Source organism: Hippichthys cyanospilos, chromosome 15 (genome assembly GCF_059441005.1).
Source record: "Hippichthys cyanospilos isolate Australia breed blue-spotted pipefish chromosome 15, RoL_Hcya_1.0, whole genome shotgun sequence".
NCBI classification, from domain to species: Eukaryota; Metazoa; Chordata; class Actinopteri; order Syngnathiformes; family Syngnathidae; genus Hippichthys; species Hippichthys cyanospilos.
The window spans coordinates 2,536,306-2,555,616 of NC_142383.1; the positions used below are offsets into that span (position 1 = coordinate 2,536,306).

Genomic DNA, 19,311 nt, shown 5'->3' on the forward strand with positions numbered 1-19,311 from the left:
GCTTCCATTTAGAGAAAATGCTTTACCACAAACCAAACAGGTAAAAGGTTTCTCACCGGTATGGGAATATTGTGGGGGTTTTGTGTGTACATTTAAGCATTCCTCGAGAGAACATTTTTGACCACAAACCAAACAGGCAAAAAGGTTTGTCACTAATGTGGGTAAATGCGTGTCGGCTCAAGGTTCCATCAAACCTAGATTGAATCATGACTGCCTATTTATATTTCATGGGTGGCACTGCCCATGAAATATAAATAGCAATTACTAGACCTACGAATTTATATAAACATATGTTGATTGGGTAGAATTCATTTAGACCTTAATGAAATTTATAGTAGGTTTTCAAAATGAGTGACAATCTAAATATTACACACTGTCACTTTAATAGGAAAAAAAGTGATGTAACCACAGACAGTAATCCACACGAGAAATTCATGCACAGACTTGAAGTCTGTCTCGTCACATCCCAACTTAAAACCCACCTTTGTAGAATTAAATGTGATTGACAAGTATATTTGTCAATGGCAGTGTTGTTAAAATAGCTTGGTTACAATCAGAAAAGTAAAAACAAAAAACTGTCCGCCGTCTCTCCTATATAACAGTGATGGAAAAGAAATTTAAATTGGTAGTTCAAACTTAAGTCAAAATGGACACAAGGAATAGTTATCATTACATAAATATACTATGTAGGCATACAATATGCTTTACTTTTATGTTGTATTTTACTTCATGTTTACTGATGAAGATAAGATATTGCAAAGATATAAATATTTTAATAATCATGTTTTTAACACTTTCTACACACCTCATTTTAGTATTTTAAAAGTGTAAAATATATATGTCCTAAAGATTGAAGAAAAACATGACTATCGTAAAATTAAAAGCGCATGGATAATTTTCTTAATGCTATACAATTTCAGTCATATTTGGCACCCAGCGATGAAGAGCATTGAATTAATATTTCACCCCAACAATGCTGGTTAAGGTATCTTTGAAGATTAGACATTATAAGCTGCTTAAAGTTTGAGAATAGCAACAATAAGAAGTGGAGCAGTCTGCAACCACACAGGCAATGTGGTCAGTGTGGAGGAGCTGCAATTCCTAACTTCAAACGCTATATTTTCATAAATATTGCCATTTGAAGGTGAGTCAGTTGTTTTCTTTTTCCATCATAACATTATTTGTAGCCATGTAGTTGTGTAACTTTCCTGCGTGCAGACTTGTTGACTTCTTTTTTGTATTTTTCACTGTCAACTTGTCATGAATGTTACATTTTGAAAAAGTGTGTCCTATTTGACAAGCGAGAAAAGTACTGGTGTAGTCGGAAATTGGACTGACTAGTACTTGAAATAAGTACTATTACTACAAAATACACATACACACATTTTCTGATAAAACACTTTATGTTACAGTTATTATTATGAGGCGGGCTGCGATTTAAGAATGAGCAAGAGGGGAAAAAGACGATACAGCAGGCGGAGGAGGAGCTCCAGCAGCAGTAAACGTGAGTGATGTAATTAATCTTGTGCTGAGTAGTCACAATTTTCCACACCTGCAAGCAGGGTGCCAATATTTGGCCTGGGCCTCAACAAAACTTGTATTTTATACGGTTCAAAGTGGGCAGGTTATGATCAAATTTGTGAGGCCCCTTCTGAAACCAATTACAGTGATCCCTCCTACTTCGCGGTCTCAGTTCTTCGCGGGTTTTTCCAGGAAAAATTAAAAATATTTCAAATTAATAAATTTAAAAAAATGCGCAAAAATGGAAAAAAATGAAAAAAAGCAAAAAAGTACATTATACAGTACTGTATTCATCAAATAACTAAGTAATATTAGTTAATAGCTATGTTAAGAATTCTTCAAAAGTTAGTTTGTGACGTTTGTTATCTTATTTTGAAATGCATGCTTTTAATTTGTCAGGTCGCGTTGCATTTCCGTTTTCTGTTTTACGTTCTCTGTGCGTCATTCGGCTCGTTACGGTGACGTGGTGAATGACAACGTAAGCTCATATTGATAGTTTATTGTCATTTATGTTGATAGCGCACGCTACTGCCTAAGTAAGCGATGAGTGTTTGCAGTCGCAAAAATTGCGCTGTAAAAACGTATGTCCAAGGTTCAAACTGCATTTACAAGACCTGAGCAAAAATCAACAATAGATATTAACAAAGGTCAGAGTAAAATGTATCCAAATAGAATTAACTTACATGCCAACGTCCATCATCATCATCATCTTATCGGAAACATTGATATAACGGTCCATTTTGGTAGTAAAGTCCACTTTTTACTTTGAGTGTTTGTTTGTTTAGTTTGTCACTGATAGCCTACAAGATTTTTTTTGCAGAGTTTACTTTGCTTTGGGCCTTAAGATAGCACTTTTTGGAAAGCATTTTTAGAAGGTGTCCCATTTTTCCAGATCAAGTCACCAGTCTGTTTTCTCCTTTGATTCATATTTAATAAAAGTATCTTGTATTACCGTGACATTAACAAAAATACAAACTGGTTAAAAAAATGTTACAGACATAAATGCATTACAACACATGACTCAAATTGGCATTTGCTAATACAGTGGGCCCCTGTGTTACGAACTTAATCCGTTCAGCGGCTACGCTCGTAACTCGAACTGCTAGTATGACGGGCAATCCAAACCTATGTTAATTCGTGAATGCGTGCAACGCACGCAAAAATCTTAGGTAAAAACATCACGACTTTATACACATTTTAAAAATGAGTAACATAACCTACTGTACAGTTAAATTAAATAACAAAGGAAAATTGACATTTACCTTTGGGGCGACGTGACTTGAGCTGGGTGGAGGCGGAGGGGAGCAGAGACCAACCCGCAGAATTTATTGATTTATTTTCTTAAACGGGAACTTTTCTCAAAACTAGAACATATCACCGGCGATTTCCTTCTCTTTAATCCATAATAGAAGAAGCCTCTCAATTTTGTTGTCGATCGAGGTCTGTCCCCCGGCAAGGAAAGTCTTGCCCTTAGAAGATTGCCGAGCGGTTACGGCCATACTCACGAGCCATGCGTGCGCCTCCTTCGTATTTTTTTTTTTTAATTATCTCCTCCTTGGTTTCTATTGTCATCATCCTCTTACTTCTTCCTTTACCGCCACTAGCAATTTTAGAAGCCGTGTCTAACAGATAAAGTTTGCAAAGTCTTAACAACATTCCTTCCTTCCGTTTTTGACTCTTTTCTCTCCTTCCTTCCGTCCCGACCAGCTGTGCCATCAAGCTAGATAAAAGCGTTCGGCCAATAGCATATCGGCATTTCTGTGATTGACGTGACGCCGGCCAATAGCATCTCCGTGAGTGAGACTGGGACTGACACCGTGACTGAGACAGTGACTGTGACATTGTAAGAGCAATATCGGTCTTCATTGCCGTGACTAGCTTTAACTACTGAATTTGATGACGTGGCAAGGCGAAAATATATGAACAAATACAATGGCCGGCATGTCAGATTGCTCGTAACAAGCTTTGACTACTGATTTTGATGACTTGGCAAGGCGAGAATATATGAACAAATACAATGGCCGGCATGTCAGATTGCTCGTAAGGCGAATGGTCTGTGCGTGAGTGGGGGACAAAAAACTCCGCGGACCACGCTCGTAAGTCGAAATGTTCGTAAAAGAGGGTGTTCGTAAACCGGGGGCCGACTGTATAATGTATGTGGGCCGATTTGATGATTAATAAATCAATTACAGTTAGATGAGCCAACAAATACTGACCATATCAACAAAAAGGAAGTGGTTTGTTACTGCTATGGAAATTAACAATCAATATCAAGTCCTTTGATTTTGACGCTTTGTGACACCGGAAATAACGGGCGTGTATGGACTCAACAGAGACTGAACACAAAGTAACAAATGAGGAGGAAATTTAATAACAAAAGGAGCACGTAACACGCGACTGGGAATAGAGAATAAATAAAATCAAAACCCGACAAGGATGAAACTAACAGGACGGTGACGTCGAAAGTTGTGCCAAAAACAAGGCGCTCGAAAAACGGGCTCGAGGGGAGAAAAAGTAACGACAAAAGGAAACGTGGAAAATACTCACGAGGCAGTAACAACTGAAGGAAACAACTTGGAGACCGACAAAAAAATACTATAAGTAGAAACTCGGAAAAAAAACGGGAAGTAAGAGACGCAGACGCAACGGAGGTTCAGAGAAAAATCCGACGCCGCCGCCCAGCTCCGGCTGCACTAAATAGAGGATGGAATTGAGAACAGGTGCGCAGCCGGTGGTTCCACCCCTTACTCGAACAGGCCTGTCCTGCAAGAAGACAAAGCCCCACGAGGGGAAGATGTGGCAGGTCATGACATTTGACAAGATAAGGAAGAGCTGTTTATAAAGTATATGTTCACTAAATGTATGGCAAATCAATGCATGGCCTTAATTCATAAATTTGTGGGGGTTTTCATAACTTTTTTTTTTTTTTTTCAGAAAATGTCACCAGTATACCCTACTTTTCATTCAAGCAGGATAAAAACAACAGTGTGGGCTATAAACACAATGCCCTTCAAAATGGAGAGACAGAATGTCTTGCTAAAGGCAAAGCTTTGTCAAGATCTGATGATGGTGAAAAATGTCACATTGCACCACCAAGGGAGATGAGACAAAAACAAGATCATATAAGCTTGTTTCAGAATCAAAGAACTTACACCACTACAACAGAGCATGCAGAGAGAGCTGTGAAAATAGTGACGTCTGTGTCTGTTGATGATATGAATGACATGCCCCAGAAGATCACGTTCCAGCAGTTGCAAGAGCCTTTAGGTGAAAATACTTATCATTCAGCTTCACCAGTCATAAACATCATAAATGTCAACTGCATCACACCACATATCAAACTTGAAATTCAAGAACTAAATCAGGACAACACCCGTGACATCAACACCACAGTTGTTATAAATGAAAAGGAGGTTGTCCCTGAAAGAATTGGTAAAATCAAAGATGAACAGAAATGGAGTCCAAATAATGAGCAACAACTACAAGACGATAAAAGTAAAAGCTCATCAAATTATACACTCAGCATAAGTGAAGGTACAACAAAAAACAATATCAAATCTGCAACGATCAATCCAAGCTACCATCAAGGCAGTAATCATGAAGAGCAAATATCAGAATACCCATCGTCACTGGTAAACATCAAGCTTCGAAGAAAGAAGTTCTTTTGCAAAAGCCTCAGCAGTGATCGGCTCTGGGACATTCCACCTCTTCAAAAGTTTACTGACGCCAAATATAGTACTTTAGAAGGCCTGGTGTGTGATCTGGATGCCTGTAAGATCAGTACCTGCAGCACAACAGATAAACGACAAAGATTTCACCAAGTACTCCTGGACTGCTATGAGAAATCTGGACACACATTTTATGATGAAATAAACCTAAAAGCAGATGTATCGCCTTTACCTGAGTCAGACAATTCCATGTCCGCGAGACCATCAAATTCTATAAAGCATTACAGTTTCACAAATGAGTTCACCGAATGCCAAAAAAGAAAATCCTGTGCTCGACACAACATTGTGGCCACCGAAGAACACAGAAAAGACTTGATTCCACAGAGAAGATGCGAGACATCTCCTAGCATGTTGATGGATCGAAGTTTGCCGCACAAAGATCTTGATTCTGTTGATGAAGCAGACCAAAATGAAGTGACAGACAGTATAGTTGACCAAGAAATAGGAGACGTGGGGTGCCACAGTTCAGATCCCTGTGTAGACCATCTTAGCCAAAAAGGATTAGCCGTTCAAGTGATTCCGCCACCCTGCAGTGATTCCGAAGAACAGGTTGTGCAAAGTCTTTCAGTATTTCCATGCCAGAACACTGAAGATGAAAATCAAAATCAAAATGCCAAGGCAACAAATGCTTTACTCAGGCAAACTTTTCTGATAGACTCAAACTTGGGACAGGGCGGTTGTATGCAAGGGTGCAATATGGCCACTCCGCAACACATTGATGGCTTTTCATCAAGCACGTTTGATCACATTCCACCTAAAGCATTAACAGAAAATCCCCATCCATCCTCCTCACTGAGAGTTGAAAAGACAAGAGATCCACAACTGGACAATGGAAGTTTCTGTTCAGAAGATTGTGGCTCTGCATCATTAAATGCCAAAGGATTTTTCAACAGAGCTGCAAAAATGCAAGAATGTCCCAATAATGATGAGGGACCAGATAAAACATCCATAACTAGATGTAAGTTTTTGTAAGTTTTACTATTGCATAGTGAAATTCCAAATTTGTGTGTGTGTGTGTGTGTGTGTTTAAATCTCAGGTGTGGTTATTTTTATGCAATTCCAGATTCACTGCAGACCAAAGAGCATCTGAAAGTTCTCAGCATTAAAAATGCAGACAATGCTACCCCTGACTCCTGGGCCAGGAGGCGAAAACTGTTCATGGACAGCAAACAGTGGAGCTCTGCTGGCGGAAGCTCATTTACCAGTGTCATCACAGAGGAATCAGGTAGTTTTTAAGCAATCTTCTGTGAGGCGGTCATGCTAACCACAGTGCCGCCCTTGTTCGAAATGTATACCGGAGATGTTTTGAATAAGTATATGCATCTCTAAAATCCAGTGGCGGTCCATACATTTCACACTTAGGCCTAAGGCCACTGATGTCCTACTTAGTCCAACTCAAATAAATACCCCTCATAATACCATCATTTATGACACCACTGCTGGAGAAATCATATACAAATGCACACGTACGCATCACCTTAATCGTGTACAACACAGGCTATTTTCCGAAGCATTTAAACATCAGTAAAACAGCATCAGCAATAAAGGCTTATCACGTCATGTGATATGTTATCAAATAAAATCACAAAAACATATTAAAACTATGAATATAATGCTTGCACTCATAAAAATGGCCATCCCCCAAAACACTTGTTTTGATGAAAAAAAACATTCTTCTTTCCTTTCTCAAGAAGACTTCAATGACTTGGTTGATGTTTTCCTCTCCTTCACTCATTGTGCGTTAAAAACGTGAGTAGGTATATTTGTTTTTTCTGCTAAAGATTCCCTGGTCTGGCTCTGGTGTAGGCTACACCGTTAATGCAGCACAGTAAAGCTACACCGTGTAGCTCGGTTGATCTGCATAGCATTACCTCCCATCCATCCAATCACAAGGTGCTTACATGTCACGTTCAATGTGAGACCTTCTAGCTGGCCTTACTGTTGCCAAGCGGGTGATCTGATTGGCTATAACACCTGTCTATTAACTATGAGCGCACATTCACTTACATTTTGTCGAACCATCATGTTCAGGTTTTTACGCATATAACACATTCCTTTTTTGTGTGTTTGTGTCAGAGAACATTAATTCGATGGACTTGACATTTCAAGACAATACATTCAGAGGATTCTATGCTGAGACTTTCCATTCCACTGCATGGCTGTATCAAGGAAAAAAAGATGTCCCTGGTTCCATTCCATCCAGTCTTAACACACAAACTCGAGCTGTTTCAAGTAAGCTGAATAAATATTGTTTATGTACCGGTACAATACGCAGCCATCTATTAATTTGCTATGCTGCTTGTGTTCCATAACAATGTGTTTGCTGGACCCTTGCCCAGCTGACCTTGCACTAATTTTTTTCCTCAATTTCTGAAAAAAAAACAAAAAGTAAAAAAAAAAATTATATATATATATATATATATATATATATATATATATATATATATATATATATATATATATATATATATATATATATGCAAAAGAAAAGAAAAAATGCTGTATCAGGATTTTGGTTTTAACTTACATTTTTAAACTCATTGCTATTACCGTATTTAAAATGCAAAAACATGCTAAATGTGGACCCAAGTAAATGTAGTTTAAATTTTAAATTATGTTTGGCTTTTATGACACCACTCTTTTTGTGTCAAAGTCTGTCATTATGCATTAGCAATTTTTCCTGACAATGTTAAATTCTGGTTATTAAAGTCTACATGATGAAATTCCTGTTTTGGATCTTTTTAGAGTTCACCCTTTTTAACACCTACCTTCTTGCAATTGTAACGTTTTCAGTTCGTGAGAGGACTGTAAAGATCAACAAAGGGACAGGAGATTACCCTTGGGGCTTTCGAATACAGTTCTCTAAACCCATTGTGGTCACCGAAGTCGACACAAGTAAGAAAATCACAAACATTCAAATAGACTGACCTATCAGTTGAAATGCAGTTGTTATGGTCATGTATTCGTCATCATGTTTATTCACCCCCTTGTTTATTGGGTCCTGTTTTTACTGTTGTCACTGGTTTGTTTTTTGATATATCACTTGCCATAGAGTTGCTATGCTCCTTTAATTTCAGTTAAGGTCTTTCAGCAACCAAGCTATTTTACTAGATTCCTTACAGGTCTAGTTTTTCAGGCATAGTTTTTGTTATGGTTTTCTTCCTCATCTCGTATTCCAGGTCTATTTCTTCGATTTTTATATAAACACATATCTGTGTCCTGTGTACTTCTGGCTGCAACTTCTGCTCCTCACATGACATGACCTTGAGGTCCTACACGCTGTGCTTTCACTTAACTGGTAATTTAAGGAGCTCATTTGACTGCAGGTTGAGTAGAAGCACCTGTGGCTAAAGCCAAACAGTGGCAGGGTTTTTACTTTTTGGACTAGGATTTCCCATCCCTGCTTGCGTCGGACAAGGAGTGTAGCTTCTTAGCAAGGTATATTTAGAGTGAATTGTGCAGGAGCAGAGACGTCCACATTCAATTTTGGGGCCGATTGATCCCTTGTTTTTGAAGTTATGTTCAATTTGTGTACAATATTTTTGAATGGACAAATATTGGCCGATTTCCTTCCCATATATCATGTGAAGGTGGAGGTGGCTTTGCTATTTCGCTCATTTTCAGGGGGTATTTTGGAAGTCGTTATTTACTCATTTTCCCTAAAGATATGGATGAAATCCAAGATAGTATCAAATTTCTAATTAAAATATATATTAATTGAACTTGATAGTGATACATGGACCCTCCTGCCTTCAGCAGCCCTTTAAACTTCCCCAGAAAAAACTCAATTTTTTTAAAATAGTGGTACAGATGAGGGAGGAAGTTGGAGTGTCCAGAGAAAATCTGATCAAGCATGCTGAAATTTTCTATATCTCTGGTTTGTTTTATTATTTGAGTTGCACATACTGCACAAACCTGCACATACTATATAGTCTGGTGCGTAATTTTTGTGTGTTTTGTTTCAGACGGGGCTGCAGAGGAAGCGGGTTTGATGGTCGGCGACTATGTCCTGGCTGTCAATGGAACTGATGTCACCAGTATTTCTCACTCTGAGGCTGCTAATTTGGCTCGACAAGGTATGCTAGTTTCAGGCTAGGGCAATAACTTACTTGGCAACTTCTTTTACAGTAGCTGTGCACATAATTATTGTATATTTAGCTAACTTGCAACATTGATGTTGTAGGTCCAGAAGAGCTAACATTGACCATTGGTTCAGACATCGGTCGCAGTCCCAATACTCCGAGACCAGCATGTCGTGGATATCTCCACAAGCGTACCCAGTCTGGTCTGATCAGAGGCTGGAGGAAGAGGTGGTTTGTACTCACACATGACCGCTGGCTTTATTACTACAGACAAAAACGAGTGAGCTGTCAATCATTACTTCCCTTTTAATAAATAAATACACATCATTTATTGACATTAGTTTGTGTTTTATTACAGGATGAAGGCAAAAGTCCGGCTTTAGCAGCTTTAAAGATGGAAGGGGCTGAGGTGGGGCCAGATCTTTCCCTTGGAAAACCTTTTGTCTTAAAGTGTCATCCTGTGTCTGCCAATAGGGTATACCACCTCTGTGCAACTTCCAACCAGGAAATGAAAAGGTAAATACAATTCTTAAATACATGGAGGAGTGTGTTATTGTGAGGGTATAATCTACTCTTGTTTTCAATTTAGGTGGTTGGAAGCTATGGAGAGAGCTATTCATCCTATTATACAGGTAAAAGTCAAGCCATACAACATGTTAAACCACAAACAGTCGGGATGATAATTTAGTGTAAACCTGGTAATAGTCACTGACTGTTGACAATCAACTTCTTTCTTGTTAACTTCATTTCTAAATGTCAAATACCTCTAAATAATGTTTTTTTTCCTTATGTCATACTCAATGGTACTACTATGAACTTTTGGGGAATAGAGTAGACTGTATACCCATTACAAGCCTAGAACTTTGTGTTATATGAAATGTATTTTAACTAGTGGTGGGTATTAGAATTAATTTCCTAAATCATTTCGATTTCAATTAACAGGAGTTTATTTCAATTGTTTTTTGTATTAGAGTCAATTCAATATTGATCAATATTTGGAACATCAAATATTAAAGACATGATTAAAAAAATCTACAAATATTAAATTTCAAATCAAATTATGTAGAGGTAACTGGTCAAATGATTTAGTTTTTTTTATTCATAAAACTAATCTATTTTAATAACTTAAGTGTTGCTCAAACATTGACATCAGCAAGAACGAGAAAAAAAAGCCAAGTGAGGTTGAGCGGCAATAGAAAAAGAAAAAAAATATATAAGTATATAAGTATACTATAGCACTTCTTCCTGCCAGATTACCTGTGATTTGACTCTGCCCGTTCCTGCCCCTCCTATTGCCTGCCGTCTAGATCTGATCTTTGGTACCTTGACCCTGCCCAAACTTGACCACCCGTTAGCCTGCTGGTATAACCTCCCTGCTCGAGTCCCTGCCTCATCTTTTCCCTCTCGACTGATCGCCCACCACACCCCAGCTTCCCTGACAGTCCTCCCACAGCAGCCCACTCTCATCAGCCTCCACCCGAGCAAGTACGTATCTCCCTATAAATAAACATTCAGTTGCTAAATCCACCTATCTGTGTGTGCTCTTGGGTCGTCCATTCAGCAGCCGTGTCATGTATATATATATATATATATATATATATATATATATATATATATATATATATATATATATATATATATATATATATATATATATATATATATATATATATATATATATTCTTCTATAAGTTCTCCAGTTCAGTTTCCAATAACTTAGTTATTGTAGTGAAATCCTGCTAAAGTATGATTGTATCACCTAACTGTATACAGTTGAAGTTGCATGAGTGGTATTTTGTCGCTCCCCATTGGTTGTCTGTAAAACTGTCAGGGAGCCTGAACTTCATCACAGTCAGCCTAGTTTTCTACTGTGGTAATTTGTACAGTTCGGTGCTCTCCTGATAAAGTATTATAAAATACGTTAAAAAGGCTAACATTAGACTTGTTGTGAGAGACACAGTTATGTGACAGCATTGGACATGCTGTGCTTCCGTGTATATTAAGTTTATAGCTCACGTTAGTTGTATTATTTATTTTTATAATGAAAACGTCATCTTCATTATAGACGCCATATAACAGTGGAGGGCTTAAACAAAGTAGCTTGTGCTGTGTACCACTCATTCGCAGGTAAATGTCATTGCACTATGATTGTAAATGTCAATTATTCATTTAAAGACGGTTCAGGAGTCAATTCGCACTGAATCTGCGCGGTTTTGAGACCACACAAGTGTCCTGGTTTTACTTTGTTCCGCTAGAGGACGCCAGTCTATTTAGTTTTGGCTGCTGTCAGATTACACTAACTACATTGTGGAGCACTTGTTTTGAAACTAAGTTAAAAATCACGAAACGATCACATGTTAAAAAGAATATTGCTAAAACCCATTGTAAAAATACATTTTTATGTATTATATGTAAATGTAAAATATTCAGAGATGTTTGTACTAGTCACAGTCAGCCTAGCTTTCTGCTGTGACGCCATATAACAGTGAAGGGGCTTAAACAAAGTGTCCTGTGCTGTGCACCACTCATTCGCAGTAAGGTGAACCACTTCATCCAACCCTGTCACCTTTGTGTGGTGTGTTCATGACGGGACGAGTCCACATAAACAAACAAACAAACAAACAAACAAACAAACAAACAACCCCCCTCCCCCCCAGCCATTTAATATATATATAAAGGTAAAATCAGTCATCAATTAACAATCACAATGAAATCAGTTAGATAATAACACAAATAAAATTATTAAACATAAACAAAACAAAAAATAATGCAAACCCAACTACAGGGAAGTTGGGACATGTAAGATGAAAATAAAAACAAGAGGACCATGATTTGCAAATGATCTTCAATCTATATTGAATTTATTAGACTACAAAGGCAAGATATTTAATGTTTAAAATGATAAAATGTATTAGTTCTGTGAAACTTGCAAATTTGAAAATGCAAATTTTGAAAATGGGACAGGGACAACAAAATATAAGGAAAGTTGATGAATGCTCATAGAACACCAATTTGCCACATTCCACAGGAAAACAGGATAATTGGAAACAGGTCAATGTCATGATAGGGTTAAAAAAAGGTGCATCCCCAAAAGGCTCAGTCTTCCCACAAGTAAAAATGGGACAACCCTAACCCTATCACCACTTCGAGAGCAATTGTGTAAAAAATAGTCCAACACTTTACCTACAGGATGTCTGCTCACAGACACTCATCTGTTATATTTGTCACATTCTGTGTCCCTAATGAGTGTCCTGTGTTGCAGATTGGGGAGCAGAACCACTGGCCGCACACCTGCTCCTCATTCTAATCAGGGGACTATTTAGGTGCGGTCAGAGCTGGAGAGCGTCGCCGGATTATTTCGTCTGCAGCCATCCAGTGCCCATGAAAGTTCCTCGTTCCCCCGACTCTTAGTGTTTTTTTCCCCGAGTGTTATTATTTGCTACTTTTTCTCCTAGTATCTAGTCTGCCTGTTGGTAAGCAGTTTGCTTTGTTACTTTGTACTTTTGGCGACGTCCTCCTGCTGGTTCTGCCCCCCCAAGTCTTAGTAAATTACTTGCACTTTTGCATAGTCTCTTTTAGTTGTACTTTGAGCCTCTTTATCATCCTTTTGTTGTACTAATTGTGTTAGATCCCACGCGATGCGTGCTTTTTTGTGTTAATAAACTATTTTTCTCAACCCCGCGCTATTTCCTGCGTGTCCCGGGGTTCACAATCAACCTGTCAGCCTTGACAACCGTGACAATATTTGGTAATGGGGTTAATACTAATCTCAATCTTAACCTCAACTCTTGTGTTTCAGCACCATGTGTGGTTGGATGTCACCAGACACAACTCCAGTCTCCCTCCACTGGCTGTGAAAAACCCGGAGTGTCTCGGGTTGCTTCATAAAATGGACAAAAGCAAGAACATCTGGGTGCAGCACTACTCCATTTTGAAGGATGGCTGTCTCTACTTGTACAGTGGTATCCGTGCAACCCATGCACATGGTATGGAACAATAATCTGTTAACAGTGTATGTACTGTATGTAATGTGTCAATATGTATATATTGGTGTGCATCTAAAAGCAGAGAGATATTCATGTATTGAAAATTTGGTGCTTCTTTTGAGTGATATCAACAACACAAATTATTTCAAGACATAAGGAATCATTCCCATCAGGAATAATGCCAGAGCTACAGTATACAAACACTTGGACCAAATTTTCATGCACAGACATTCACAAAATTTTGTGAACGCTCAGTGTGAAAACGGGCTCATTTTCTTCCCAAGGCACGTCTATTCTATCATGTTTAGGACTGTGGTGGATGGAGATGTCACACTCCGACGCACCTGGCAATTTGATAGCAGAAAGAAGCCTGTTAATTGGAATGAGGGTAGTCAGTCTGATTGGCTAGGAATCGGCTGCATTCCATCCAACAAAAGTGCAAAAAGGCGTAAAATTCCTCCTTACACCCAATTCTACGTGTTCAAAGTTTAGGAAAATACACAGACTGTGCTCTGCTTGAGAAGTGCTTCAAACACGAAAAAAGTAAAAACAAATTGGCGGGGGAAAAAAAACCTACTTGGTTAAGATGATATTGGTTCATTCGAATTGGACCAATCTGGTTGACAACCAATTTTATTGGTCAGCCAAATACAGTAATAGTGAAATGTGCTTGGTTGTAACATATACATTATATACCTGTAGTGTAGTCAAATTTCATGTGGCACAGCAGCCGACCGGTGCAAATACATAGATCCAAAATTCAAATCTGGGCTACTGCAATTTCTGTGTAGGTAGTCTGGTAAGATCATGCATGGTAGGTTTACCAAACCACCTAAATTGGCCCTAGGTGCTAATGTGTATTCATCAATGAGTGCCCTGTGGGCTTTTTTCAGGTTGGGGCAAATTGAACAATTTTTTTCAAAATTACCTATTTGTATCAGGTAGCTCTGTCACCAATATACTGTAGACTGGTTGAAAACAGTACCTTGGTTGTTTTTAACAAATTCTTGGTAAATTTGAGCAATTGATTTAATTTGCAGGATGAACATTCATAGTGACTCAGGCAGTCTCCCTATGCCTTGTTTTGTTCCCTCGTGTAGCTCTCACAGAGCTCAATGAGATTGTGATGGCTATACTGATTATATGCCATGCTGGATTTGAATCATAAAAGATTACGTTGGACAAATACATAGTCACGCTTTCTTTGTCCTTAGCTGGGATCTATCTTCAGGGATATGTGGTGCGAGAAGAGCATTTTGGAAGCAAAAAATCCTCTATTGAGCTGAAACCCCCATTTGATGAGTTTAAGACTTTCTACTTCTGTGCAGACAATCCGAATGAGACTAAAAGGTAGGGGGCTTTACATTCCTATGTTATTTTACTTTCCTGACAAGATAGGGATTTTCAATCAATCTCTCCATGAATCACTAGAATGTCTCTGACATAGACTGCACTATCAGTGTACGGGATACGGGGCCCCGTGCCGATCAGTAGGGGCCCTATCTTCAAAAACTTAAAATTTAAAACCTTTTAAAACTGGAGCTAGCCACCTCAAACCAAAACAGGCACCTACCTTTAAGCATATATGAGTCTTCATGAGATCGCCTCCTCGTCCTTCTTCTCCTCTGACTTGGCGCGGTCCAGGTCGGCCTGCATGTCAAAATGGCCTGCCTGGTCCTCAATGTCTCCTTCCCCACCTTCGTCACTTCTTGTCCTTGGCCAGAGCACGCAGCGGTACATGTCGTTCCAGCGGGCATCCTGCCCCTGACAGCACATGTTCATCACTGAGATCATCCTCAGGAACAGCTCCAGGATGTCAGCCCTGTCCCTGTGATCATCCTTGCCCGTGATCAATATGCTAAATGTTTAATCCAGTTAGAGGTAAAAAGTAACTTCCTATTACAATATTTAGCTGTATCTATGCCCTACATTCTGTTTCCGTTGAAATTCAGCATGACAACACAATATGTGTTTGAGTTGTCGCAGTGAAAGCCGCTCACACTCTGCCCCTGGGTTGGCCCCCTACGGGAAGCTTTTGCGCAACGTCTGTAAAAGATGTCCCATCAACTAATAGTGAGGTCTATTTCTCAGATTTTCAATGTACAATGAGAAATTAAAATAAAGTACCTGTATCCATCTGAAGATACAGAAAAAGTTTGCATTAATTCATTTATTTATTGTTTACAGATGGATTATTGCTTTGAAAGCATCGATTAACAAATGGCTGCCTTTACATCAAGCCCTTCAGGACTACTTGAGTCAACCACCTGAGGCTACTAGAATGTAAATGAAGATTTGAACAAGTTAAAGTGAAATGAATTAAATCATCTGATATTTTAATGTCTATGCATTTAAACAGAGCTTTCTGCCCAGTTTTCTGATTAACTATGACAAACCTCAAATTGACATAAAAAAATATAAAGACCTTGTAAAGTTCTGTATCAAAGGGCACAAATACAGTAGATGTCGGATGGCATGGCTATAAAAGAAAACATCTCCTTCATCCATGCATCCATTATCAACCGCTCATCCAGGATCAAGTCGTGGGGGCCGTAACTTTAGTGGAGAAGCCCAAAATTTCCTTTTCGTTCAGCTTCTCAGGGGGGAACCCCAGGTCAGTCGAAAGACATACTCCCTCCAGCATGTCCTGGGTCGTCACTGGGGCCTCCTCCTGGTGGCACATGCCCAGAACACCTCACCAGGGAGGTGTCCTGGAGGCAAAATAAGTAGATACCAGAGCCCCCACAGCGAAGAAACAGCGGTTCTTATCTGAGACCCTCCCAGTTGACCAAGGTTCTCTCCCTATCACTAAGGGTCAGGGCTCTCGTTCTTTCAGTCACGACCCACAGTTTGCGATTGTAAGTCGTTGTGGTTCGAAAACCCATAAGGTGATAGCCCATGAGGGGAAGAAACATCCCGTCTGATAATATTCTATTAATGAAAGTTTGCAATATCCATTTTCATAAAGGTAACTTAAAAAAGCCTAAGTTCAGAATCATTTACCGCACACACACACAAAAGAATATCATTGGTCACCAATGGCGACGTATCCCATTTTGAATAAAATTCCTTGACAAGAACAACCTTGTAGCGACCTCTGGCATCCTTGAACAAACTGTGTATTGCAGATGTGTGAAACATATTTCGTATTTTCCGCACTATAAGGCACACCTATAAGGCGCACCATCAATGAATGGCCGAGTTTTCTAAAAAATGTCATATAAGGCGCACCGGATTATAGGGCGCACAGAGTTGAAACCATAGTACTGGCTGGGGTTGCATTATGCATCCACTTGATAGAGTTGCATTACGCAGCCACTAGAATGTGTTTTACTAAGGGGAATGTATTAAAAACAATCAGCAAAGTTATCAAACTTTATTAATAGACTATAAACTTTATTCATCCAATATCAGCGTTGTATGGCTATTATACTAAGAAATATTTGTTATTAAAAAAATCAGACAAAACAGAATGGGTTATTAATTGCTATTTAACCACTAAACAGGAGCCGCAGAGCGCAGAATAGATCCAGATCAAGCCATGCATTCATGAACGTGCTGCGCCGCAATACTTTTGATTTTCCCCTCCGCGTGCATTATATATTTTGACCATCTATTTCGTTATGGAGCACAAAGAAGTCATGTATAAACGAAAGTCGGGAAATTTAAACAACAAACATGAAACGGTATGAGTGAGGAGCCAAGCGCCGGTGAAAGCCTGGCACCGCCATCTTTTTCGTTTTTTCTCGGCATGCATTAAATATTCTCAACCCGCTATTTTGTTATGGAGCACAAAGAAGTTACAAATAAATGAAAGTCAGGGAAATTTAGATGAGAAACATGCAACTGTATGAGTGAGGAGCCATGCGCGGGAGAAGGCGTGGCGCTGCCGTCTTTTTCATTTATTCCTCTGCATGCATGATATTAACCCACTATTTCGTTATTGAGCACAAAGAAGTTACGGGTAAACGAAAGTCAGGTAAATTTAAACGAGAAACACGCAACGGTATGAGTGAGGAGCCAAGCGCGGGTGAAGGCGTGGCGCAGCCGTCTTTAATTTTTTCCTCGGCATGCATGATATATTTTTGACCCGCTATTTCGATATGGAGCACAAAGAAGTTACGAATAAACGAAAGTCAGGGAAATTTAAACGACAAACGTGTGTGGTGCCACACACTCTTAAGTCCACCAAAAAAAAAAAAAAAATCGGGTTGGGCCTTTTTGGTGCGCCTTATTGTGCAGAAAATATGGTAGCCCATGGGTCGGTTTGGGCCCGCAAATGGGTTTAATCTGGCCAGTGAGAAGATTTTGTAAAGTATAAAAATGAGCAGAATTTTTTTTTTTTTAAATGAAATACTTGAAATGTTTATGACTAATAGTAATGTTAATATTTTATTTGTATTAGTGATGTTGTACTTGTTTCAGTTTGGACAGTATTAAAAATCTAAATTATCTTATTGGTCCGGCCCACTTGGGAATAGATTTTCCTCCATACTTAAACAAGTTTGGTGTATTGTATGATAAAGAATGTTGCATTCATGAATGCAAGCACGGCTACCTTTGGCTTCCCCTCACTGAGGTCTTGTGTCAACCTGGCCCATTATTTTTGTTTTTACTGCTAATAAAAAGGGAATAGAGGATTGATTTTCATTGTTCATGTAACGGTGACAATAACATTTTCTATATACAGTAATTATCTTTGTTTTTTTAATGGTTATGAAAGACACTTTCCCTTAATTCGCTTGTTGTGCAGATAGAATAAATAAAATGCCACTTTTTCTGTGTTGTAAGGCATAAATTCCGAATAAATTGTACAATTATATCTTAGTGTGTGTTCACTTCCACACATGCAGACCAGATGCCAGAATCTACTGTGTTCCAATTCATTAGGCATTATCTGTTCTTGAAAGAATCAATGCAATTTACAGAAAATAAGTGTTTTGGCTGAGGTCGTTGTTCAGTTTACAGACTGAAGTTAATTTGCTCAATTATTAAGTTTTGGGTTTTTTTTTTGTTTCTTTCATGTCTTGGGTTTATGTTGGTTTTCCTGGTCCTTTCATGTTTAAGATTTGAGTTTGTCTCTTTCTCAGTGGTTCATCTTTCTGTTCCCTTGTGTCAATGTTGTTACTGGGATTACGTCCACCTGCCCTTGTCTACCTGTTTCCCTTATGTCTGCCAATCAGCTCCCTGCTCCAATTGTGTCTTGCCCAGGTGTTCCTTGTCGTCTTGTCAGTTTTGAGTATACTGTATTTTGTTTCCTGTTTCCTTTCAGTCCGCGTCGAGTCATTGATGATGTTCTGTTTTTGCTGTCTTTGTCACTCCTTCATATTCTCTGTGAGTTTAATTCCTGTCGTTCCCCAAGTCCCTTTTTCAAGTATTTTTGTAGTAAGTTTTTTTTTAAATGTTTTTTTTTGTTTGTTACTTTGTATGCAGTTTTTATTCAATGTTCATTTTTTCACCCTTTTATGTGTTAAATTGTTATTTTTAATGCACGCTGCCTCCCTGCATTTAGGTCCACACCTTTCCACACCCTCTCCCACCATGTACACTCTCAACAATTTTGGGTGGGCGGACTCATGAGTCAACTGACACTAGCTAAATGACACTGAGTTGTCAGCTGCAGTGTTTGTGTAAAGACATCTTGACATTAAAATAGTCTCACAGTTTATGCATGACTGTCTAAAATTGTATTTACTGTAGCATGTACATTCATTTGTTCAATGACTACATATACCTTTGCTTTGGTATTCAGATACACTCAATTTCTCCCAGCTCAAAACTGATTTTTTGCAACGTCGTGGATGTGAACACAGCCAAATTACTTGAGCGCAGCTGTTCTATGCACATAAAGCTTTTTTTTTTTTTTTTTTATATATAATCGCACCACCTAACTCCCTTTGCCAACAACTGTTGACTGCTCACTTGAATTCTTAAAAAAAAAAAAAAGTCTTTTTGGTCAGTTGCTAGTATGAAGTAAAACACAAGACTTCAAGA

The 19,311-nt window shown here is 38.7% G+C and overlaps 1 protein-coding gene across 12 annotated transcripts in view; it reads left to right on the top strand.

The window, feature by feature from the left end:
- The first annotated feature begins 1,053 nt into the window (after positions 1 to 1,053).
- Positions 1,054 to 19,311, top strand: part of pdzph1 (PDZ and pleckstrin homology domains 1) — a 45,116-nt gene continuing 26,858 nt past the window's right edge. The window contains exons 1-15 of one of the 12 annotated variants that reach the window (XR_015868051.1): positions 1,054 to 1,144; positions 1,413 to 1,504; positions 4,456 to 6,207; positions 6,313 to 6,474; positions 7,326 to 7,481; positions 8,043 to 8,144; positions 9,215 to 9,325; positions 9,433 to 9,611; positions 9,690 to 9,847; positions 9,921 to 9,963; positions 13,131 to 13,317; positions 14,532 to 14,667; positions 14,962 to 15,198; positions 15,295 to 15,390; positions 15,505 to 15,617. Coding sequence is in view for 6 of the 12 variants with exons in the window: in XM_088435812.1 (XP_088291938.1) it covers positions 1,444 to 1,504; positions 4,456 to 6,207; positions 6,313 to 6,474; positions 7,326 to 7,481; positions 8,043 to 8,144; positions 9,215 to 9,325; positions 9,433 to 9,611; positions 9,690 to 9,847; positions 9,921 to 9,963; positions 13,131 to 13,317; positions 14,532 to 14,667; positions 15,505 to 15,604 (3,147 nt within the window). In the remaining 6 variants the exon portion in view is untranslated. Of the gene's footprint in view, positions 1,145 to 1,412; positions 1,505 to 4,455; positions 6,208 to 6,312; positions 6,475 to 7,325; positions 7,482 to 8,042; positions 8,145 to 9,214; positions 9,326 to 9,432; positions 9,612 to 9,689; positions 9,848 to 9,920; positions 9,964 to 10,638; positions 10,817 to 12,593; positions 13,318 to 14,531; positions 14,668 to 14,961; positions 15,391 to 15,504; positions 18,986 to 19,311 lie in introns of those variants that run through there. The other 11 variants (XR_015868049.1, XR_015868050.1, XR_015868048.1 and 8 more) reach the window with 11 other exon arrangements.